The 24,634-nt window shown below is 34.0% G+C and overlaps 1 protein-coding gene across 2 annotated transcripts in view; it reads right to left on the minus strand.

Annotated features, from left to right (window-relative positions):
• Positions 1-24,634, minus strand: part of sdk1b (sidekick cell adhesion molecule 1b) — a 213,949-nt gene that overhangs the window by 122,790 nt on the left and 66,525 nt on the right. For both annotated transcript variants that reach the window (XM_059553691.1, XM_059553690.1), the window contains exons 3-5: positions 5,865-6,021; positions 3,384-3,490; positions 1,596-1,743 (exon numbers count right to left, since the gene is read on the minus strand). In XM_059553691.1, coding sequence (XP_059409674.1) covers positions 1,596-1,743; positions 3,384-3,490; positions 5,865-6,021 — 412 coding nt within the window. The remainder of the gene's footprint in view (positions 1-1,595; positions 1,744-3,383; positions 3,491-5,864; positions 6,022-24,634) is intronic.

The raw sequence follows: 24,634 nt of genomic DNA on the forward strand, positions 1-24,634 counted from the left end.
CAGTTGGTATCGTGATTCAAAATGCATGGACTTTGTAAGACCTGAAACGCTTATATTTTGTTCTATTCCTCACACTAAGCTAAAAATAAAATAAAATAAAAAAAAATAAAAAAAAATAAAAAAAATAAAATAAAGAGTTTGGAACAACAAAGGGCAAATAAATTATGTCAGAATTACCATTTTTGGGAAATGTTCCTTCCTTCAAACAACATAAATTTGGGCAGTGTAAATAGCAGGATATTCTTAGTGTTATGCTTTTTACACTAAGTGCAAATAGCTATAGATTCTATTTACATTATGTTAAAATAGCAGGATTTTCTGTTATTTATACTAATTACTGCAAATAGTGGCAATTTTCTGCACCTCACTATTGTAGTACATTATAAAACAGTATGCAATAATAATGTACTGACTGCAAATTATAATTTTTATTCAAATGATTAAATGGATGCCACCTTATTGGGACAATAAAGCCCTCCATACACCCACCCTACCCGATACTTTATTTCAACTTTTCAATTATTTCCTTAATTTTTATTGAAAATAAATCCCTTTATGGTGTGATATGAGGTTTAAAAAGGGAGAAGAAAAAAAGTTTGGCAAAATGCGGATTCGAACTCGGATCAAATTATAGGGCGGAGTTAGTGTAAATAGCCTCTGCCAACAAGGCATTTAGTTTAAATAGGTATTCTGATATATTTACCTGAGAAGCACCTGCTGAATTTAGTTTATTTTTCTAGCTTTAAGTCTAAATCCCTCTACACTGTTAGATTTATGCTAAACCAACTTGCACTCTCTTCACAACCCCTGTGCTAGTGGTGGGTGAGTGTATTTTCATTGGACACACATGAGTATTTATCTCTCTCCTCTAGATCTCATTTCTTTGATAGAGTAACGCATTTCACGTACGAGTGGCCTTTGAAATGAAGACCGTCTCACAGGTGCCATGACAACCGTTTGACTGACAGCTGGCGAGGTGAGCTCTCCTCAGATGCTGCTGTGACGCTGACAGTAAAGCTTGATGAGTAGATGTGTCGACCCTGCTACTAACAATCCAAGAATGTGGAGCGTTGCATCAACAACTGCAGGACATGCCGGTTCATTTAGAGAATCAATGAATGTCATAAAGCACATCATTGCTGCGGGGGCCAACTGATGCAATCAGTCTAAAGACAATGTAGACAGTGATTGATGTATAGTACATAACACTATTCTCAATGCAAGCATGTGTTTGTGTGTTCTAAAGTGTACAGACGAGGTCTGCCTGACTTTTGACAGATTATAATGTTCGGAATACATTTACATAATGAATTTAAACAGGTTGGTGTAAATAGACATTAATCTTTTACATGATTAATTCACCTAAAAAAAGGAAAATTGTGTCATCGTTTAGTCACCATCATGATAATAAATTATTTTTTATAAATATATTTATTATTATTATTATTATTATTATTTTTAATAATTATTATTACATGATTTTTATTATTATTATTATTATTTTGGAGCTAGCTTGGCAGCTCCAGTTCTCATTCAATCTAAATCTATTGAAAAGACCTGGCAGAATTTTCATAGATGTCAAAACGGCCACTTACACTCGATGGTTAGGAATGATCTTGAAGCCGTCTCTGAACCATGTGACCTGAGGGCGAGGGTAACTGGTCACAGCGGGAGGATTCAGGACAGCAGCTCTTCCCTGAGAGACCGTTTTCCTCTGTTCCAGTTCAGCAAAGTTATCCATGTCTAAAACAGAGAAAGAAATGGATTCAGAAAGAAGGAGATGGAGATGTGCAATTTACTGAAGTAAAAATGGCTACTTCTTAGGTTTTAGCCTATAGACAATAGCATGGTGTAGCGATAATAATGTGGCTGATGACTTTTGACAATATCAAAATGATTTTTATTATTAGGCTAGTATTATTAACTAATTAATATTAGGGCTTAAGTTATTTATGCCATCATATTTCTTTTTACGGGTTTTTACATTGTTGTGCGTTATAACAAATCACAAAGGATTCTGTTGAGCTTATGAATGCAAAGGCCAATCAGAAGCGTTCAGATGAGTCATAAATCACGCTATTCGCGCGTGGTTGGACACTTGAACATTTTGAGTTTATTCGCTTCATTCGCGCATTAAATTAACTTCACAACAGATGCGAATTCGCGTCATGGGAGGGGCTTCTGCCAGTTGAGTTCACACAGCATTGTGATTTCAACCACCATTTATTCTGATAATTTTCTAAATATTACTGTTATCGTGTTATGAAATTTGTGAAAGTTTTTCAGGCGAGAATGTAGCTATTTTAAACTCAAATCTGCTTTTTATTTCTAAAGACAGTGCCTATTTAAAAATCTGTTTCGCCGATTTCAGAGACGATCAGCTCCATGCGATCAGCGGGAGCTCAGTGATCATGTATCCGCCTAGAGCACTCTCAACTCGGCTAGCCCTTCTGACATTTGCCGCTGGCTCTGATGTCTCTTTAGTGGTTCAACATAAAATATAAGTAGTTTTGGGTAAATCTAACAGGTAATCTTTGGTCTTTATTCAATTAATCTATTTCTTCCAGGCAAGATTTTTTTATTCCTGTTTCTGTAAAAGTATGAAGAAGTATCATACAGCTCCGGGTATCCACATACAGCGATGATGATTTTGTCCTCAATTGCTGTTTTGGATTTTCCCTCCGCTCGCTACGTCGTAATCACATCAATACTAGATCAAGCTTCTGATTGGTTAACGTGGATGTGAAATTTCACACGAATCAAGCCTTTCAAGCGTCAATACGCCCTAAATGCTCAATTCGCAATGCGCTATTCGCAGCACAGGATGTCTATCCGCGTCTTTGTATTGACTTAACATGTAAATCACTTGCGCTTAATGCTTCGTCTGGAGTGAACACACCATTACGGGTTTGGAACAACATAATTTTTGACAGAATTTTTTTTTTTGGGTGAACTTTAATAGATTACATTAGCATTAGGTTGCTTTTGAGCATACCCTGGAGTTGGTTCTCTCTCTGGCTATGAAATGAAGTAATTAATTTAATAAATTTGCATGATGATATTGTGTACCGGCAATCTCACAGGCTGACAATATGACAATATGACAATATGAGTATGCATATTGCCCAACACAACTACTACTACATGGTTTCTGTTGCTCCCATATGCCTGCTGTATTTCAAACAGTAAATAAAGTGTACCGGAGTGACAGCATATTTAGAAATTACTGGAGTGTTTCCTGAACGTCACTTTTAGTTCATCCCCTATGGGACTCCTGTACTACATTCATATATGTGTGTTCTAGGTGAGTGTGGTGATGTGTGAAATCCATTTGTTCATCAGCCTCCTGGACTCCCTTTCTAACAACATACACATGTACTTACAAGCAACGCGAACATCGGCCCTTGTCTGGATCAGTGCTCCCATCCTGTTTCTCACCGCGCACTGATATATACCCGCGTCCTCCCGCTTTAATGACATAATCGTGTACCTGGAAGAGAGAAAGAGATCTGGGATTTACATTGTGCTTCATTGATGTTCCTGCTGTGCAGTACACACTATACTGCATGCCATGTACTTTTGAGTGTGAAACAGAGTGCATTGTGCAATGATAAATGTTTTAAACAGTAGTGTACTACACCGTTATCTCATTATAACCTCACTACACTGCATGTTTAATTCAGTGAGTCACTTCAAGTTATCAAACTTCTTTAATTCACTTTTGCATAAAACTGTCTTCACTGCTGGCAGTTTGATCCAACAATGAGCCAAGGAAGAAATAGGCTATAAAAAAATTGGGGCTGTGCAGTTTCTCCATCATACTGTAATTAATAGGTCAAATCAAGTGTATCGCATTGTAGAATAAAAAGTTTACCACACTATATGATTTTGCATACTGTTCACCATGTTATAGAATATATCGCAAAAATAGTATGATACTGTTTTTTTTAATGAATTCCAAGACTTGGCTTTTATATTACGGTCAAATATGTGTAATCAGTACTTGTAACATGATTTCTTCAGCCTGTACAATAAATAGACAAGGAGTTTGGAAGTGAACACTAATAAGTGCTTGGATTTATGAACAGATGGATGCGAGTGTGTGCTGTTTAATGAGAAAGATTACAAGCCCACAGGGTCAGAGCTGCTCAAATCTGAGTTGATTCGTTTAACAGATGACTGGTTTTAATGCAGAAGTGATGGTTCACATGGATTGAATGTGGAATCAGCTGCACTGATAAAAACTCAACACTCTGTCATTTTACAGACATCTCAACCATAAGGAAAAGATTCAGAGGAACACTGAAAAACATTACATTTTAATGTTACTGTCAGGATGAATTAGAAACAGAAGAAAGATAAATCATACAGGTTTTTTTATTATTAATATTATTTATAATATATATATTTATATTTATTTTATAGTTTTCTAGTATCAGTTTTTAAATGCATTTGTTTAAATATATATTTAGTAAGTTTGTTGTGTTTTTGTATATTTAAAGTTTATATTTAGTTTTCATTTTTTTTCATTTTTATTAAAGTTTCTTTTTGTATTTACTTAGAATTCAACTTTAGTTACTTTAGTATTTCAGATCTTTTGTTGTAAATATTAGTTAAATAATTTCATTTTATTTTACTTCAGTTTCTTTTTAGTTAACAAAATTGGTTAAATAGTATTGATTTTAGTTAACAATAATGACAAATCTGTTTAGAACAATGTGAGGCAATTTTATTAAATTTTTCATGGCAATATTTCAGCCAACAACTGATGTTAGCTATTGACTTCTATAATATGGCCCTCTATTCACCTTTTTCTTTCCATAAAAAAGGCCATTTGTAAATTCTATGGGTCTGGCTTCCGGTCTCATCCATGTCCAGCTACTTTTAGCGGTACAGAACTGCTCGTTTTGCTGATTGATATTGAAAATTGGTGTGTCTTACCATATTATTTGAATATGTTGTCTTAATTATGAACACACTGATTTATAATGCAAACAGTTTTACAGTTTACTGCATGTTGTTTTTCTTCTCATTATTTCCCTATAGCGGCTAATGAACCAGAAGTCTTGCCCAAAGGCTTACTTCCATGTTGAAGAAAAAGGTGGATACTATGAAAGTCAATGGCTACCATCAACTGTTTGGTTACACACGTTCTCCAAAATAACTTCTCTTGTGTTGTGGAGTATTAAAAAGATAATTCATATCTGTTTGGAACAATGTAAATGATGACAGAATTTTCATTTTCGTATGATCTATCCTTTTAAAGCCAAATTTCATTGCTTTAAAAAAGATGAAAATAGACCTCATCGCTCATCTTGCTAACACTGTTCTTATTATACACCATTTCTTTATTATACACAACACTAAAGTCACTGTAATAATAATGTCTCCAAAATACAAGGGGTCAAAGATGGATGACCATACAAGAGAAAGAAGCCAAAGAAGGGTACAGGACAAATGAGATCCCAAAGGACTCGGCACCATCTATATTATTTTAGATTTTAGCACTATTTTTTTGTGCAGTGCAATCCAGAATCAAATGACCTCGGTACATGGGTTCCAGTTAAGATAATGGAAACTTATCTTAAAATAGTGCAACAAACTACGTGAAAAAACCCATCCCAATAAGATTTGTGAATTGAGGGTTTAATATTTTGCTGTTTTATGCAGACTTCATGATCTAGAATAGCTCCTCAAAGATCAGATCTTAAAGCCCATTTTAGTGTGATTAATGATCTTGCTTCAGAAGGATTGTCCCTGTTGCATGTTTTTGGATAAGAGATATAAACAGCTAAATCAATTAAATATTTATATCTAAATGTGGAGACAGTGCAGCAGAGAATACATTATGTGTTGATTATTACCTGTACTCTGGTGTGTATTCAGTGATATCTGAGTTGTTTCTCATCCATTTGAACTCCAGCGGCCAGCTGCCCTCAGCCAGACAGGTGAGCACAAGTCTGTTCCCCTCCAGGTGTGTCTGTGCAGCCCCTGCCTCGGTTTTAAAGTACGGAGCGATGTCTGCAAAGAGAACATCAATAACAAAATGAAAACCCATGCTTAATTTTGATATAACGAACAGTTCAACTTCCTCAAATGTGCAAAGATGTCTAATTATGATGCATGAATAAAAGCACACTGAGCGTAAGAATAAAGTGCTGACCATGATATTTCAAATGGTCCATGCTCACCATACTGGCCAGATACTACTCTGATAAATGTCCTATATATCACACATGGCCGATATATCACCCAGGCCATTTCCAGACTGATATCTGAGCCTGATTACACATTTAGAGTACATCTCATTATATGAGGGTATCGCTCTCTCTCTCTCTCTATATATATATACATATATATATATATATATATGAAAAGTTTGGTTCCAAACGCTATGAACGCCTTTTTTTTTTTATTGAGTTTTCGCCAAAATCAGTATGGTTTCTGGTTGGTATTAAAATATATATATATTATATATATATATATTTATATTTATGCAAAATGCGATATTCGCTGAGTTATTAGGTCATGTTTTCTCCCTTTTTTCCAAACCGCGACAAGCGCCAGTCTCTATTTTTTGCAGAGTGCAATATATCCGCTCAACCAATCACAGCGCACCATTCCATGCACTGTAAACAGTAACAACCAATCACAGCTCACCATTCCACGCACTCTAAACAGTAATGGTGACGCTTTGAATACACTCCACATCTTAGTCTTACTCATTTTCTTTGTACTTTGTGATCAACAAACAAGGGCTGCACGATAAATCGCATGCGATTGTCATCCGCATCTCGTCAGTAAAGCCGATTCTGTGATTAATAGTACCGGTAAATCTCCATCACGTGCTTTCAGATTGAGCGACATTTAATACACAGAGCCGTAGATCACTGACAAGCTACGCTATATCACCTTCATCTTTAAGTCATAGACTGAAATGGCAGACAATTTCTATATTAGGCTTTCTGGTGCCCTCTCTTAACAAAAACTGTACATACTGTATGAGTCCTTGGGTTGTAGCAAAAACATTTAAGCCATAATAACAATTAAATATACTTCTCAGAAAATCTGCAAATACACACATGCCCTTAGACACTCAGTTAATGTGAGAGGAAAGACTGGTATTTGTCAAAAGAATAAGTCACCTTCATGTCAGCATTCAGACCAATTTACATATTACACATTCACCCAGTAAACTCAGAAAAAAGATCTCAAAGGGACTTTCACCCAAGTGCTTTGTGGGAACTTGTTTCAAAGCCTTTGTGTATTGTGAATCTAATCTCTCCATCTATAGTTCAGATGACATCACTACAACTGAAGAACTGAGAGAAGAACATCCAGCTAATAGAAAACAGAATAGGGATTGGAAAGGCATGTGACCTGAGATGAGACTGATAAAATGAGCTCTCTCTAAATGTATGGAAGCTGGTATGCAATTCACACTATATGAAACTGTAAAAAAATAAAAAATAAAAAAAAAAATAAAAACGATCCATTCGGTCTTTAGTCGTACTAAACTGAATGTACATTCACAAGACATACTGTCAGCTCTGTTGCATAAAACAGCGATTGATTTGGAATGTTTTTCAGGAAGCAACAAAAGAGCAGGACTGACGTGAATTGCACACAAAAGACAACTCACAATTGATTCCAACAGAATTTGATGATAGCATTTCAAGTTAAAAACATGGACCTCTTTGACTCCAGCATGTGGCTAAGCTAACAATGTGATACTTGAGTAAAACAGTCAGCAGTTCAATTTCATATGAAATATTTTTGTTCATACCTTTTAGAAATTCTGGCAAATATCAGCAACACAATATTTACATTTATGATTATCATGTGACAGTCAATAACCAATACATAGCTGATATTATAAATCCATATCATCGTTTTACACCACTATACTTATTCACAGCTTGTTTGATTGAGTTCTGTAATTGCATTATATGTTATGTATTTACACATGATGCTGCCTTAGGATTTGGGCAAAACAAAGTATCCTAGTCAGAAGGCAGCAAGACATTGCTGCGTAGCTTTGGCACAGTCTTCTCGTCTGGTGTCTTGCCCAGGTCAACATTCAAATGAAACATTCTTACTGTCTCTGCTGGATAAAATGACTTCAGTCTGTTATTGTGAAGCTAAAGGCCAATGGCTCAGTGGCTCCCATCACACTTGTTAGTAAATTACTCGCCATTTAGCAAACGCTTTCAAGCAAAAATAAGACTAATTGCAGAAACAGCCCTCCTGCAGCCACTAAGTGCTTTGCTTAAACACACAAAGGTGAGAGAATAGAAATCTTAGATCTTAGCATTTTCTGAAGAAAACGTGAGTGATTTTTGCCTATGTCAGTAAATGGTCCGGAGCGAGTTTTTAAATGTAATTTAAAATGTTTTTTTTAATATTTTTATATGATAATTCAGATTAAAATTAATTTGTATAATTTAAAGTAAAAAAAATATATATTAAAGTAAGAAATATATATAATTAAATTACAAAAGGAATTCAGGAAACGTAATGATTACAAAAGTGAATTCTTGAAAAAACTCTTTAAGTAGTTTGGCATAATCATTTACGTGTAAATAATTCAGTCATTTTTACAAAGAATTTTAAAATAATAATTTTTTTTTTTAACTGAAACTAAAAACATCCCATTACTTGAAATTTCTCAGTAGTTTAAGTGCTTAAATAACTAAAACTAAATAAATGAAAACTATATAGACATATAAAAAACAATTAAAAAACAAATGACTAAATTAATGCAACAAAATTGATGCGATGTCAATAAGAACCAGATAATTAGATCTCTTTATGAGACAAAGTTAATTTAGGATGCATTCAGATTCATTTTTAATAACATCTTGACAGAAGTGAGATTTTTAACCGATTTGAACATTAATATACTGTAGCTATAAAGCACCACTAAATGATAACTAATAACTCTCCAGTTACTATCATTGTTTGGGGCTGAAAATTGGTGCTAACACCTTTAATCCTAACTGATGAATGATTACTATGTTCATCTCACAGGAAAGGAGCTTGATGTTGAACTTAAAGCAAATCTGTATTTCTTCAAAAGACAAATACACCATGTGAGGATCACAGCACCCTGCGATCTGACCTTTTTTGTGGTTCCAGTATAATGAGACGGCGTGACAGCCGCATGTACTCACAGGACAACCGCACAGTTTTGGGGAGTTAAGTGGCCCCCCACCCATAATGCACCAGTCTTTTCCTCTGGCCTCAGGATACAGTTACCCACAGAGAAGATCTGAGCGCACAGACAGGTAGAAGCAAGCATGGGTAATCAGGTGGAAGAAACGGGGTGATCAGTGACATTTACACATCAAACACACACACAAACATTTCGGTGAACTCCGGCACAAGCTGTCCACACACACTTGTACGCGCATACACACATCACACAGACTCACGCAGCGGAAGAGACAGGGTGATCAGTGACATTTCCATAAAGTGGAGGCAGAAGATTCTCAAGGGAATGTGAAACAACATATGCACACACACACATCCCTTTAAAAGTGCCTTATGACCAGCAATTCTCTCTGTAAAGGTCTACACCTCGTTCAAAAAACATAAAGCAGGAAGTGAAAGTGACATACAGTTAAATATGGTGACCCATACTCAGAATTCGTGCTCTGAATTTAACCCATCCAAAGTGCACACACACACCGTGAACACACACCCGGAGCAGTGGACAGTCATTTATGCTGTGGCGCCCGGGGAGCGGTTGGGGGTTCAGAGCCTTGCTCAAGGGCACCTCAGTCGTGGTCCTAACCCTAGGGTTAGGAGTCAAACACTCTAACCACTAGGCCACGACTTCCCCAAGAAGAGTACGATCTGTGAAATGGAAAGGATAAACATTATGGATAGAATCAGCAGTGTTAACTGAACTGTGAAAACTGCAGGGCTTATATAAGACATGAGAAACTTTATTTGCCAAATAAAGACACAATGTCTGACATTCAAACAAATACTCCACTGATGCACTGAAATGAAAATTATAGACAAAAGACTAAAATTCATAAGTTTGAAAATGCATTTTAATTTTTTTTTTGCATTTTTTAATTAAATGTATTAAAAATAATAAATTACTTTACACAAAAACATTTTATCTATGTTTACAAAATATTTCTATATACATAAAAATATTTATACATACACACACACACACACACATATATATATATATATATATATATATATATATATATATATATATATATATATAAATAATAATTTAATTTTAGTTTTTAATGATTTTTTTAAAAATGTATTAAATCATTAGCCTATTAATAATTATTATCATTTTCTAATATATTATCTATTTTTATAAAAGTAATTATAATATTTTAAGTTTGTATTTTTTCTTCTTCATATGGTATAACTTCCATATGCTACAAAAATGTTGACATTTTAATCTTTATACTACATATACAAATAATATATTACCAACTGTCTACAATAATACTGTTTGGTCCATATTTTAGCATGAAGCTTAGATATAGCTTCAGCATATTAGATTTTATCAGTTTCACATTTAACCATCAGTGCCAGTGGCAGTGCAGAAAACAAATTGAAGAAGACAGATGTGTAAGATCTCTAATATCGGGTGTTATGTTACAAAAGAAAAGAAAGGAAAAGAACAGACTGAGCTTTTTTGCACCTTCATGCTTTTCACACTTTTAGTAATAGGCTCACTGTTCATCACAATGTGTGTGTGCTTAAATTCTGAAACATAAAGACGGTACATAAAATGTACCTAAAATAAATAGAAACCTTACTTATCCAGTGTTTTAAATTACCTAGGTAAAGAGTAAACGGATCGTGTATGATAATATAGTATAATATGGTTTTAAAATCAATATTAAATTCAAATTAAAGCACAGCGATTGCATCTCCAATGCATTTTAGCACATATTTCAGTCAATTTCAGATTCAGGATATCTTTTTATACAAACACATAGCTGCAGGCACACGCTGTGACTCTGCAGGATTTCATTTTAGTTTACAAAGTGGCCAATTGTCACCTGCCACCAACAGTTTTCTTCAATCTCAAATGGCATGTGGTTTAAAGGACTGCAGAGTTACCCTTATATTCCCCTGCTGAAGTTTATAATTTTACCTTCAGAGAAAATGCAAAAGCAAAAACGTTATATTTCACTAGAAACTGTTTACACTGAAGGAGGGACTTCGGCCCTTAAACAACCACACAGTCGAAATGCATAGCAAAGCTAAAACCACCTTGCTGGACACACGCTTGTTTTGGCAGTATAGAAACAAATTAAATTGTTTTAAATTTCCCATCACCCTTTAGTGTTCAGGTAAACATGTACAGCTGAGAGAAGTTATTCTTCAGAGGGGAAATAGAACAAATGCACAATAATTACTGTTTGCCGCCAGATAAGGGCGTTAGTGAAGCATTCAGCGCTTTTTTGTTTGCTTATAATCAAATTAAAGTTCAAAAGCATGCAAACTCTGACAGCTCTGAAAATGAAGTACTAAACTAACACTGAGTGAAGAGAGAGAGCAAACAAAAATAAATAGAAAGCTGAAAGAAAAGGACATACACAAACGATCATTCATACAAACACAGGCAGGCAGCTGAACACTTAATTTCTAAATGTCTACACCACGGGCTGTATAATCGTCATCCTATTGTCATAATGTCACTTGTATCACCAATAGTTTCATACAGTACTGTAGATTCCCAGAAAAATATTTTTATGGCTACATAGCATTCATACTGAAATGTCTGGTTTTTATTTCAACTTTGGTATCTTTGCAAAACGACAGACATGGTTGAGCTCTGTTCTGAAAAAGCATGCTCATTTCCATTATCTTTTAATATCACTGCCATTATCCAACACTCACTTTATCTTAAAAAATAATTGCTTAATTACACTGTTAAATGATCTCTAAAATCTAAAAAGAATATCCATTCTTATATTGTACATCATAATGTCTTAATTCACTTGTGGCTTTTAAAACGCCTTTTAGCTTTAATTAGTTTTAAACAGCATATTTAAAAATAGTACATTTCAGCATCATTGAGATGCTATTTTGGATGATTTTATGAATTTACATTTTAGGTTTTGTTTAGCTGAAGTTGAAGTTTCAGTAATTTTCTTGAGTTTGTATACTTTCTTTTAATTGTTTTGTTTTTAATTTTTTTAGTACATCAGGTTAAACTAAATGAAAATGACAAATGTTGCCTTGGAAACCAACTGAAAAATGTGTATCTATAAACAGAATTTTGAACAAAAAGTCATTGCTCTCCAAATCCTTCAACGTTGTCTTGGAGAAACAGCTGAGATACCGAAGGCAGCATTTGTGATATTTCTTTCCTGCAGTTTTTCTTCAACAAAATCCAAATACAGGCTTAAACACGGCTCGACATAAGATTAAGTTATCAGAGAGCCTCGCCAACACAGACACATACCCTCAAGAGCAGAAAACTTCTCTTGACAGTCCTGCTGTTTCACAAGGACAACATACCCCAGAAACGTCTCGACGTGCTCTAGAAACACTCTTTCAAGTAAAATGGGTGATGAGCCCCATCTAAAAGAGTTACCATTCTCCAAAAGAGAAATCTCTTGACATGCTGTATTAAGAGTATAGCCTTTATATATTCCCTTGGCACCGATCTCAAGCAAAGCCAAGGCAAGGGTGGGAAGTTCTTTCTTTTAACCTTTTCTCAAGAGCATGTCAAAGACTTGATTCTCACCGATTCTTTCAAGACATTCGCCAGGGTAACCTCAGTGTGGATGTCTTGTCTTGACGTGATGGGCAGATGGATCTCTTTTCATTCATTATTCAGATCGGTTTAGATCAAAAAGCATTCACACCAAATTTATCCTGACGATCAAACCCTCACGGAAGGAAATCTACAGACAGGGAGCATATGGTAGGTAATTCTTTGATATGAAACTGTAACTGCAAAAAGGTTTTCTCAAGAACTCGATATTAGAAATATTAAATCACTGAATTCTGCAATTGACCAATCAGAACAAAGTATTCCAGAGGCCTGTTTAATATATAACCGTATATACCAGATTTGATTGAATAAATACAGTTATATGCAGCTGCTACAAAAGAGCATTAAGCACATTAAGCACAGAGCAGGTGCGGAAAGGTTTTGTGTGTGTGAGAATATTCACAGAAATATTAAGCAGCTTTAAAATATTAAGCAACTGTTTTGATTATAAAAAGAAATGTTTATTGAGCACCAAATCAGCGTAACAGAATGCTAAAATTTCAGCTTTGGCATTACAGAATTAATTTACATTTCAAATATGTTTAAATAGAATATGGCCATTTCAAATATTAATAATATTTCACAATATTATGGTTTTTAGTGTATTTTTTTTATTATAAGAGATGATGAGCATAAGGGGTTTGTATCAAAAACTTCTTTTCAGACACAAAAGACTTTGTAAGCTAGCGTACTTAATATAAGGTTATCTGGTATAGCAAAAACACTTACATTATGAAAACATTATTTAAGATCTCGTTTTAAGTAACACTCAAGTAAAAACACAAGATATATCAGATGAACAATGAAAGTCAAAGCACTTTAAACCAAAGACAGAACTCTGCAAGTGTATCAAAATGGAAACAGTCTGTGAAAAACAACCTTGACAGAATTTCATATCTAGGATGGACAAAAGACAAGTGTTAAATGTCAACACTTTTACATTTTTCTGAGAGTTTGGAAGCCACTTTGTAAGCTGTTTTCAAAAACCTAAGCTTGCAGTTAATGATAAAGAAGTGTTTTTTTGTTGTTGTTGTTGTTTGTTTTCAGAAATATTGTATTTATGTGAATGGAGCGTCAGATGCATGACTGTTCAGAGATGTCTAGCCTTTATATGTCCAGTCCTTTTCTCTTCTAACTTATTAGATTTCTCCTCCCTTCTTTCATATTATTCCACTGTTTGTTTGTTTGCAATGAAAGTTTGCTCTGTTTCTTTTAGGTATGACTTCTGAAAATTAATAGTGTAAAACATTTCAAATATTTGACGCGTGCAAGTAGAAATATCTCTTTGGTAGGAATTACAAATTAAACCGCTAAAAACCTTTAAATAAATGACTGAAGAGTTTACATTTATACCTAAAATAAGTTGTCCACCAAAACCAAAAATTCAGTATTTAAAACACTAGTCAGTCAAAATATTTTTTTTTCCAAATTTAGTAACAATCCCACAACCCTCAGAATTATTAGAGCTAAGATGAAAGAGAAGTACACATGGGAAGCGCTAATTATTACAGAGACAAAAAGTCAGTGTTTTTCCCCCTGAATTTTCTGCCAGCTTGCCAGCTCTCCAGCCCAAATTCAATTATTATTTCCGACTGTTACGCCAGTAAATGAAATCTGCAGTTATTTTAAGTTTGTTTTAGGAACTAAAGAGTCTTGTTCTGTCTGTTATATAAATATCCTGCAGAAATGAGTTAATGCGTGGACACTTTTGTGAGAAAACAGCATGAAAAAGTTTAAGTTGCATCAAATTATTTCCCATCATTCAGCATGTTAACAGGAAATTACATATTTTGCAACTAAGCCTTTTCTTGACCTATGAAGGTCTTACAAGGCAGCACAGGTGGATTGTCCCTGTAGTAACGGTACTGAAACGTGATCTTGTATAAGCACAAACACTATTCAAAAAGGAAAAAGTTTTCTAAACAACATCCAATTTACAATTATTAACATTGGACAGCTGTGATTTTCTTTAAGTACCAATATGGATGGAAAGTCTAAACCCATAATAAATGTGCACCAGGAATTTGCATGCAATAAGAAAATTTAATTTGGTTGCACATTATACAAAGGTCAACATAAATGAGGAGTAGCTTTGTGAAAATACAATATCCACAATCACAGACATCCCTATCCATAAGGGAATCCATTTCTCAGAGGACCGACAAGTTGGATGAAAAACAGTAGGTAATTTGCTCTAATATTTACCCTGGGTGTGCAAGAAAAGCACAGATGTGTTTAATTCAGATGCTACTGAAATCCCAAAGTATGCTTGCGAAACAAATTTTCCAAACCTCCTCAGCGAAAACAAGTTACATCTTTAAATGGCTACTTGCATAGATACACAAATCTGGCCAACTAAGTTCTTCGACAAATGCAACTTTTATTAAAACGTAAAAGTTCCTCCTGCATAATTTCTCAGATTGCTTCTTCTAAACAAGAAAACCTTCATATTCCATTATATCTAATATTATGTTTTTAGATGGAAAGTACAGAAAAAAAGCAATAGCAGGGACAATTCCTCAGAGATCAACTTCATGGGTGGGACATGGCTACTTGGTTGAGACAAAGAAAGCAGGGATTGATTTGCAATTTTAAAAAGACTACAACTTAGTGTGTGTGTGTGTATGTGGGTGCCAACACAGAGCCTCTCCCACGGGACACAGCACAGTACGTGACCTCATTAAAAGGAGACAATTTAATATTTGACAACATCCCCTAGAGGACTTTGGGCAAAGCATAACTTCCTGTCTCCCCAGATTGGCTCTGCTGTGGATGAGGGTGTATGTGTGTACCTGCATATGTAACAAGTACAATTATATCTGCACTGCAGGAAGCAGAGCACTTTCCCACAAATACAGATAAAAACATTCCTATCCACCATAGTGCCGCTTTGATCAGACAGAATACTTCATTCTCTCTGCACAATACTTGAAAAAACTCTTAAGATGATCATAATACATGCGTCCATTCCCTGTTGTTCTTTCTCAATAAAATCCACCCACATATTTGTTTAGAACTGTTTTTTTGCTTGTAAATGTTGCTTGAACTGTGCATATTTCTCTCCTGATTCAGACAAAACAACTTTTTTCACTGGTGAAAGAAATTTTATGAATAAAGGACTCAATGATTTGACATCTTCAGAGATTTGTGTCTTACAAATACACAATTGCTTTAAAAAAAAAAATTAAAAAGAAAAAAGAAAACCTTAAGTCACGGACTGGAGTTGTAAGGATTACTGTGATGATTTTATCTGCTGTTTGGACTCTCATTCTGACGGCACCCATTTACTGCAGATGATCCATTAGTGAGTGTAATGCTAAATTTCTTCAAATTTGTTCTGATGAAGAGACAAACTCATCTTCGTCTTGGATGGCCTTAGAGTGGAGCACATTTTCAGCAGAGTTTCATTTTTTTAGGTGAACTATTTCTTTAAAACAGGAAGAAACTATGTGCCGATGGGATAAGAAAAATTATCCTACACACATTCTCTGAAAACAACTCATATTATTTTATGCAGTTTTGCAAATATGTACTTTATAATTTTAAAAAGTGAGATATATTCTCTGAAATCAAGACGTACCATAATATTTTTTTCATAAACTGATTTATGTTGTTTTAAGACATTGACATTTTTTATTGGAAGACAAGACAAAGAAAGAATTCTGAAAAAAGAACTAAAGAGATTTTTTTTTTTGCAGTGTAAATAATCATTACTAAGCACAAACTCTAGCATCTTAAATTAATATAATGAATCATGCAACAAATTATGAAGAACTGTTTTCATTAAGCAAAAGATTTGAAATACTAGACCTGAATATACTCTACTGCAAGTTTTGACTACTTAATGCATCTGTAGGTGTCACCCTGGAACTGTTTGGTGCACGTGTAGCTGGTGCACTGTTACAGGTCATATCATCCCAGGACACATTCCCGCTCCTGACTGATGCTCCTGAGTGTCCTTTTAAAAATGGTCTCACTTTCCAACACAGACCATTGCTTAGGCACAATTAGCTTTTTTAGTAACTTCTTGGTGTGCTGTTTGATTGATTCAAGTGTGTTTGACTTAAAAAAAAACTATAAACATCTCATAATGCTTTCATATCTATGAAAAAATGGTATAAAAAGTGATGTAATTTCTCTCCAATTTAAGTCGTTTTGCCACGCAATACTGAGCAGAGCAAATGCAAAAAGTTCTCTTTGCACTCACATCACACAAATAAGTGGATTTTACACTTATTTTTCTAATCCCATTTAAGCTGAGTATTATTGTATTAAATAAAATATACATTATATATATATATATAATAATATATACATTTTTCTTATTAATAACTTTGTCTTTTTGTTAATAATTTGTCATGATAATATATCATGATTAGAACATATATTCAGAAATATTTCTGTTAGCGCTATCAATAGATTAAAAGTAACTGAACTAATCAATCAGACGTCTGGTAATTAATCATGATTAAAAACATTAAAGTGTTTTTTAGTGTTTTTTTTTATTATTAGTTTGTACATTATTCGTTTAATGAACTCTTTTTACTTAATACTTTGAAATAAGAACAAAAAGCTCACCTTGTTGGTAGAGGCTATTTGCAGTATAGCTCCGCCCACCAATGTCTGGTTGGTGTAGACAAAATTACAAAAGACATGGGTTGTACAAAAGACTCAATGGCATAGGGCATAAATCTTTTGATATGACAGACCCTAGTTCGAATGTGCCTTTTGCCAGACTTATTATTCTGCCTTTCCCTATCACATTTCAGACTGGAAAGACATTTGTGTCCAATAAAAATGAAGGAAATGGTAATAAAGTGCAGCAGATATTTAATAATAAAAATTTTACTCGGTAGGTTTACGTGTAGGGAGGGCTTAATTGTCCCAATATAAGGCAGCATCCATTTAGTAATTTTAATAATTTACACTCCATACATTATTATTGCATGTTGTTGTATAATCTGCTACAATTATAAGGTGCAAATATCTGCCACTTAAACAGCTTTTACACTTATTGCAGAGAAAAAGCTGCTATTTTGCAGTGTAAATAGAATCTATCATAATTTGCACTTAGTGTAAATAACCTATCACTAATAAAACACAGCTAGTGTAAACAGGGCTCCATTTCTGTTTGAACTTAGCGTAAATAGCTGCTGCCTTGAAAGAATGCAAATATCGCAGATACCTCAGATACGGTACACATATTTGTACTAAAAATATTTGATATGGGTCTTTCGGTTTGGTATGCATGTGTACCAAACAAATACAACATTGTTTTTATGTGTTTTATTTAAAAACACTTTAAACAAATCTGTTATGAAACAAGTTATGACAACCACTGTGTGAATGAATATATTTCAACAACAATTAGAAATTGTGTAATTTAGAAGTTAATTTAAAAATTGCATTATGAGCAGTTTACATGTTTGCATACAATTTTTTAAGTTGAGTGTTAATTATTATATAAAAAAATAAATACTAAGTCGTAAATTGTAACCTAGTAGTGTAAAAAGGTTCATTATATAGTTTAGAGCCTAAGATGAGGTATATTTTCTAATTATTAATTAAAATTAAATTATGTAAAGAAAGAGCAATTTGTTCAGTAAACCACTGTTCAATAAAAAAGAGCAATTTTATCTTTAGTTTTATCCCCCTGCTGTACTGAAACCATACCGAACCATGACGTCAAAAAAATACGTAACGACTAGACTTGTGCCGGTATTCAGTAATGCAATATATTACAGTAATGAATATGCACAATATTGTTATCGTGGGCACTTATAAATACCGCAAATAATTATGTATTACAAATTATTCAGAATTTGAAATGCATTTTAAGAAAACTATTCCAATCAACTGGTCAAAATGCACAACACCGCTGCATGCTGCTTGAAAGACCGTGTGTGCTCTGATGTAAACAAGCATGCATGAGAAGCACATGGGGGAACATGTGAGAGACACGCGAATGAAAGCACATTCACTCTCTGACAGTAGATGGCGCTAAACTGCAGAGAATGCAGTCCTTACCCTGAAAACCCCATACATAAATCAGCTGCACTACTTTCTAAAACATATTTAAATAATTTTAAATAGGCATTCAGATGTGTGTATTTGCTATGATGTTCATCTTACCTATTGGTCTTTATAGTTCTTTTGTACTTTAATCTGTGCAAAACATTTATTTTTATATATATTTCTGAATTGCTTTATTTTATTTAAATGTTCAGTTATTTTTTGTTAGAAAAAAGTTATTTAACCTATTATACTTATATTTACCATATACTATACTATATTTTGAGCACTTTTTAAAACTAAATTGCAATACCGTGATAATACCGTTTAACGTGATAAAATCATGAGCAATTAATCGCAACAGGAAATTTTGATACCGGCATATCCCTAGTAACGACCCATCACATTTGTGTACCATCACATCCCTAATGCACACAAACATATGGGTTTTTATAATACTGAAAAATACTAATAGTGCATTATAAGCAAAATATACAAATGTATATATTTTTAACAATTGTAAATATAGTAGTCGTACATACCACAGATGTGCAATTAACATTGAAGCCAAAATAAATAAATAAATATCAAGAGACCAAAACAAAATCCAATAAGCATGAGGCCGTTTTATTTTCACGTTTTTAGATTCCTTGAACCGAGTGCACCAGCACACTTCAAAGTGAACAGAAGAACATCCAGCCAAGGTCAAAAGAATACGGCTCTCCCCTTCCGCAGGCTTCCTCTGGCATACAAACCTTGGTGTTAACCCCTCGCACAGAGACCGAGAGAGATTTCAAAGTCTCTGATGGGTTATGGGTTCGCCTTAGCCAAAGGTTTCTCTCATTTGCCATTCATTTTTTCCTGCAGTTCTGTTCATTTGTATTCCGAGTCACAGGCAGCATTCTTATAAGACCTCAAAAACACACCCTACACACACACACACACACACACACACAGGTAAACCAATATAATTTCATCAACACTCCTTTTTTCTACCACTATTTTTCTTTGTCTCACCTCCCTTCCTGCATCCCTGTCAGTTTCGCTGCTTATGATGAGGTGCTCCATCATGGACTGCCTTTTCATTTTTATTCCGTATTTCTAAACTTATTATGATCCTCCACACACCCATCCGCCCATAGCTGACTCATTATCACTTATATCACGCTTATATGTCAACACAGCCAGTAACGTTGAGTGTTAAGAAGTGTGTGCGTGCATGTGTTTATATGCTCACGCTTGGCATCTCATGAATAACTGATGGGCAAAAACAGAGGGAGTTCTGATTTGGTGAGAATGAATTTTGGCTTCCAAAAACTGCCCAACCATGAAACGAGTGCATGATGAAATGTTTTGCTCTGAAATAGCAAATCTGTATCACCCATATGAAATAGGACTAAAGCGAGGCAGGGAAAAGTAGCCTTTAGAAACACAAAGACGTTGAAAGAGACGGCGGAATAAAGTGAAAGAGATTTCCCCCATTGACCTGCGTTGTGCAAAATGCATGAAATAAGTTTTATTTTGTTTCCTTGGGGCATTTTAATCTAATCTGGCAAGGATGGGAATATATTGATATGTTAAGGCAGAAGGTATTACTGAAGCTTAGTAGCAAAATATTAAAAAGAGCCACGAATAGTGCAGAGCCAAATATTATAAAGTAAAAAAGTTTCATAGCCGGGTTTCTACTTACTAACTTTAGACTGGGTTGGGGAGAAGAATTGGTTTCATTCAAATGGAGATTGGACATTTATTCATTATTCATTTATACATTATTCCTGAGTGAAACAGTTTTGACTTGTTTGGAATTTTCACACTCAATTTAAAAGAATTAAAAATACATAAAGAAATAAATAATAAACATCTTATTCATTGTAAATTGATTGATTCACTGGAGTTGAATACTCATATTTTAATGTTGATTTTAAAAGAATTAATAAATATGAATAAATATAATAATGATTTACTTCTGTAAAGGTTAAGTATTTCCAAGTGAAACATTTAAACAGACAAAAAGGATGAAACCTGCTTTTGTTAATTGGAAATTGACAGCATTATGAAAAAGGGAATTTGGACTCGTTTTAAATTTTATGTTGATTTTAAAAGAATAAATAATAATATTAATAACACTTTACTGCTGTAAAGTGACATTTTCGAGTGAAACAATATTTGCAAATAGGCAAAAAGGACAGAAATTGATTTTGTTCATTATAAATTGATGATATTGTGAAAGGCGAATTCTGGCTTCTTAAACAATTAAATAAATAAATATTAAATGTATTATCAAATTAATTAAGTTTTCTGAATGTTGTTATTACCATTTTCAATTTTGGGAAAATTTATTTTAATGATACATTTTTTATGAAACTGATAAAACTGCTTATTATACAAAGCAGTCTCACATAAAAGATGCACATAAAACGCTGTTCATAGGATGTGATGTACAGCGAGGCTATTACCGTCCACTATGAATGTCATGAGAGGTGATAAAAATATGTAGGATTTGTGGTCAAGGTCATCCCGCCTCATTTACAGTCCGTCCAATCACACGCCTGGGCACCTGCGGAGCCGTGACAAGCCTTGAGATATGTATACAGAGAGACAGTTCAAACAAGCGCACACACATTCTCATGCCCTCACTGAGAAGTAAAACTCAGAGTTATCATTCTCCTCATCAAGTCTTTGGCAAAACAAATAGTGACAGATACGCCCCGGAACGCATCGAGCATCGGTTTGACTGGCAGGCGTTCAGGGATGACAGCTCTGTCGGGTCCTGTCAAAGTTGTATGGTGACTGGCAGACTCCGGACAGCTGAACATCTGGGGCCTTTCTGAATCAGATACCATCACTCACAGTCAAACACACACACACACACACACACACACACGCACAAACACAAACAGAATCTGTCCCGCCTTACCTCTATGCATTAAATACAGTAACCATCTGTTACTTACAACACTGTCAAAAATGTACTTTGATTTCTTGCCCACAATGAGAAATGATTGTGTTTATCATATTTACACATGAGTGTGTGTATAACTATTTAAATATTGGTGATATTATTATACACTGTACTGTATGTGTACAGTTTTATACCCCGGTGGGGACTTAAACCTGAATGCACACAGACTCATGGGGACTCGTGTCATGGTGGACACCTAAATTGAGGTCCCCATGGGTAAACAAATTTGTAAATCATGCAGAATGAAGTTTTTTGAAAATCTAAAAATGCATAAAGTTTAGAGTGATAGAAAATACAGTTTGTACAGTAGAAAAACTATTATGCCAAGAGTCCTCACAACGATTGCAAACCAGACATGTGTGCACAGGTACACACACACACACACACACACACACACACACACACACACACACACACGCATATATACATGTGACCCTGGACCACAAAACAAGTCTTAAGGTTGAGATTTATACATCATCTGAAAGCTGAATAAATATTCTTCCACTGATGTATGCTTTGTTCAGATAGGACAATATTTGGCTGAGATACAACTATCTGAATCTGAGGGTGCAAAAAAAAACAAAATACTGTACTGAGAAATTCACCTTTAAAGTTGTCCAAATGAAGTCCTTAGCAATGCATATTATCAATAAAAAATTTTGTTTTGTTATATTTATGGTAGGAAATTTGGAAGAAAAATCAAACATCCGTCCAGGGTCACACACATACACACACATACATAGATACATACATATACATATATATTAGTATTTTATGGCTGTGCAATTAATTGCAGTTTACTAGTCCACTGACAATTGGGCAAATATTGCGTTCTACTTATTATTAAATGTAATAATTTTCCCTCAATATTATTGATCTAATTAAATGCAATTTTTATTAGTTAACAATTTATCATTATTTAGCATGTCATTTTTTTATCAATTAATTTTTTTATATATATAGATTTGCATTTTATTTATGTTTTTAATTTATATTTTTCTATTTTAAAAACTATTTTGTCATTATTATTTTCTGTTGTTTTTCAACTATTATTTTTTATATTTGGCTTAATAATATTACTATTATTTTATATATATATATATATATATATATATATATAAAATTTATTTATTTTTAAAGAAAGAGATGAAGAGTGAAAGAAGGGAGGAGCTATATAAAGAAAGACAGTAAGGGAGTTAGAGAATGAGAGCGAGAGAGAGCGAGAGAGAGAGATGGAAAGAGTTTTATTTAAAGGTTTTACTGACAGGCCTAATGAATAGCTGCCGGATTAGAAATAGGAAATAAACACGCCAAGCCAAACTAATCAATCAAAGCTCAGGGCTGAAACACCACCTAGGTTCATTATATTAAACACACACATACAAACTCTCTTTCATACACACACACACACACACACACACACACAAAATACACTTAGAACAACCACTTTCAACAACAAGCATTTGTGTACCATGCCAACAAACAGAACTGTGTAATTACTGCAATCTTATCAAAACAAAAATTAACGTATTAAAAGATACGGATGGGTTTTGGAGTAAAATAGCATCTGTATGCCTTGAACTTGAATGCTGCATTTAAATATCCACTGACCTCTTCTAGGTCTTAAACTCGACCAATATATTATCACCGTCATGCTGGATGCTGTGTTAAAAAGAAAATTGATGGGTTTCTTGAATGGCATTGAAATTCAGAGCATTCAGCAGCTGTTGCTGTGCAACTGTCTTCCTTCAGATGTTAATTTCAACTGTACTTCTGCTCTGACGATCTTCCTCTGAACCTTCATCAGTGGAATTTGATTGATTGCTGCAAACAAAATGATTGTTTGGCATCGAGAGGAACACTGAGGATAGACGGAAACCATAAAGCAAAAGGAAACGTATGGTTCTTCACTTAACTGTTTTTCTGTGACATCAACATGAAAATTATCATCTTACACTTGACATATTCATGGTCTTATTATTAAGATGTATCTGTGCATGGTTTTAAGATATGAACTGTATATTTCTTTTACATATTATAACATTTATTATATATAATTAAGAGTCTCTATCGTAATTGTATTATTAGAATTAATAGAATTATTGTTAGAATTTGTTGTCGTTATGCAAATTCCATTTCTATAATTACATGTAAAACAAACTGATTTATTAGAATAATTGAGAATAAAGAGAATATTAAATGAGAATATTAATCCACATTCTATTTTCCCTTTATTCTAAGTTTTACAGCTGATGTACTATGTACTGTAAATTATAAAAAAAAAGCCTGTATTTGTTGTAGTTCTTCCCTTATTGGATTTTTGTAATAAAATTGAAAATTCCTGTTTCTATGTACAACATGTTAATACGTAAAATTAATTATGAATGCTGTATCATGTTGACAAAATTGACAAAAAAGGGATGATTTTCCCAAAACATCGGTTTGTCGATGTTTCAAAGTTCTGTCATCATTTTACTCACCCTTTCACCGTTCCAAGCCTGTATGATCTTTTTTTCTTTTATCTTTATTCTCTTTTACAGATTTAAAATGATGATGCAGAACTTAAATTTAAGTGAGAACTTCACGCATTGCACTTTAAATATTTTAAAAAATGACAATTAATGCTACCATTTTGTCAAAATCACTTTTAAGTTCATCCTCAGAAGCACTCATTGCAACAGACCAGTACTCTGAAAACACGACTTCAAGATGATGATGATGACAGAACTTTCATTTTATGGTGAACATTCCCTTATGCGACACAAATATTCAGAGAACTGTTACAGACAGCTTTCACGGCAACAAACGGATAAATCTTTGATTATTTCCCTTAGATGTGAGAAACGTGGACTCCAGTGTGAGCTGGATGCTCGAAAGCTTCAATC

Source organism: Carassius carassius, chromosome 7 (assembly GCF_963082965.1).
Source record: "Carassius carassius chromosome 7, fCarCar2.1, whole genome shotgun sequence".
Classification (NCBI taxonomy): Eukaryota; Metazoa; Chordata; class Actinopteri; order Cypriniformes; family Cyprinidae; genus Carassius; species Carassius carassius.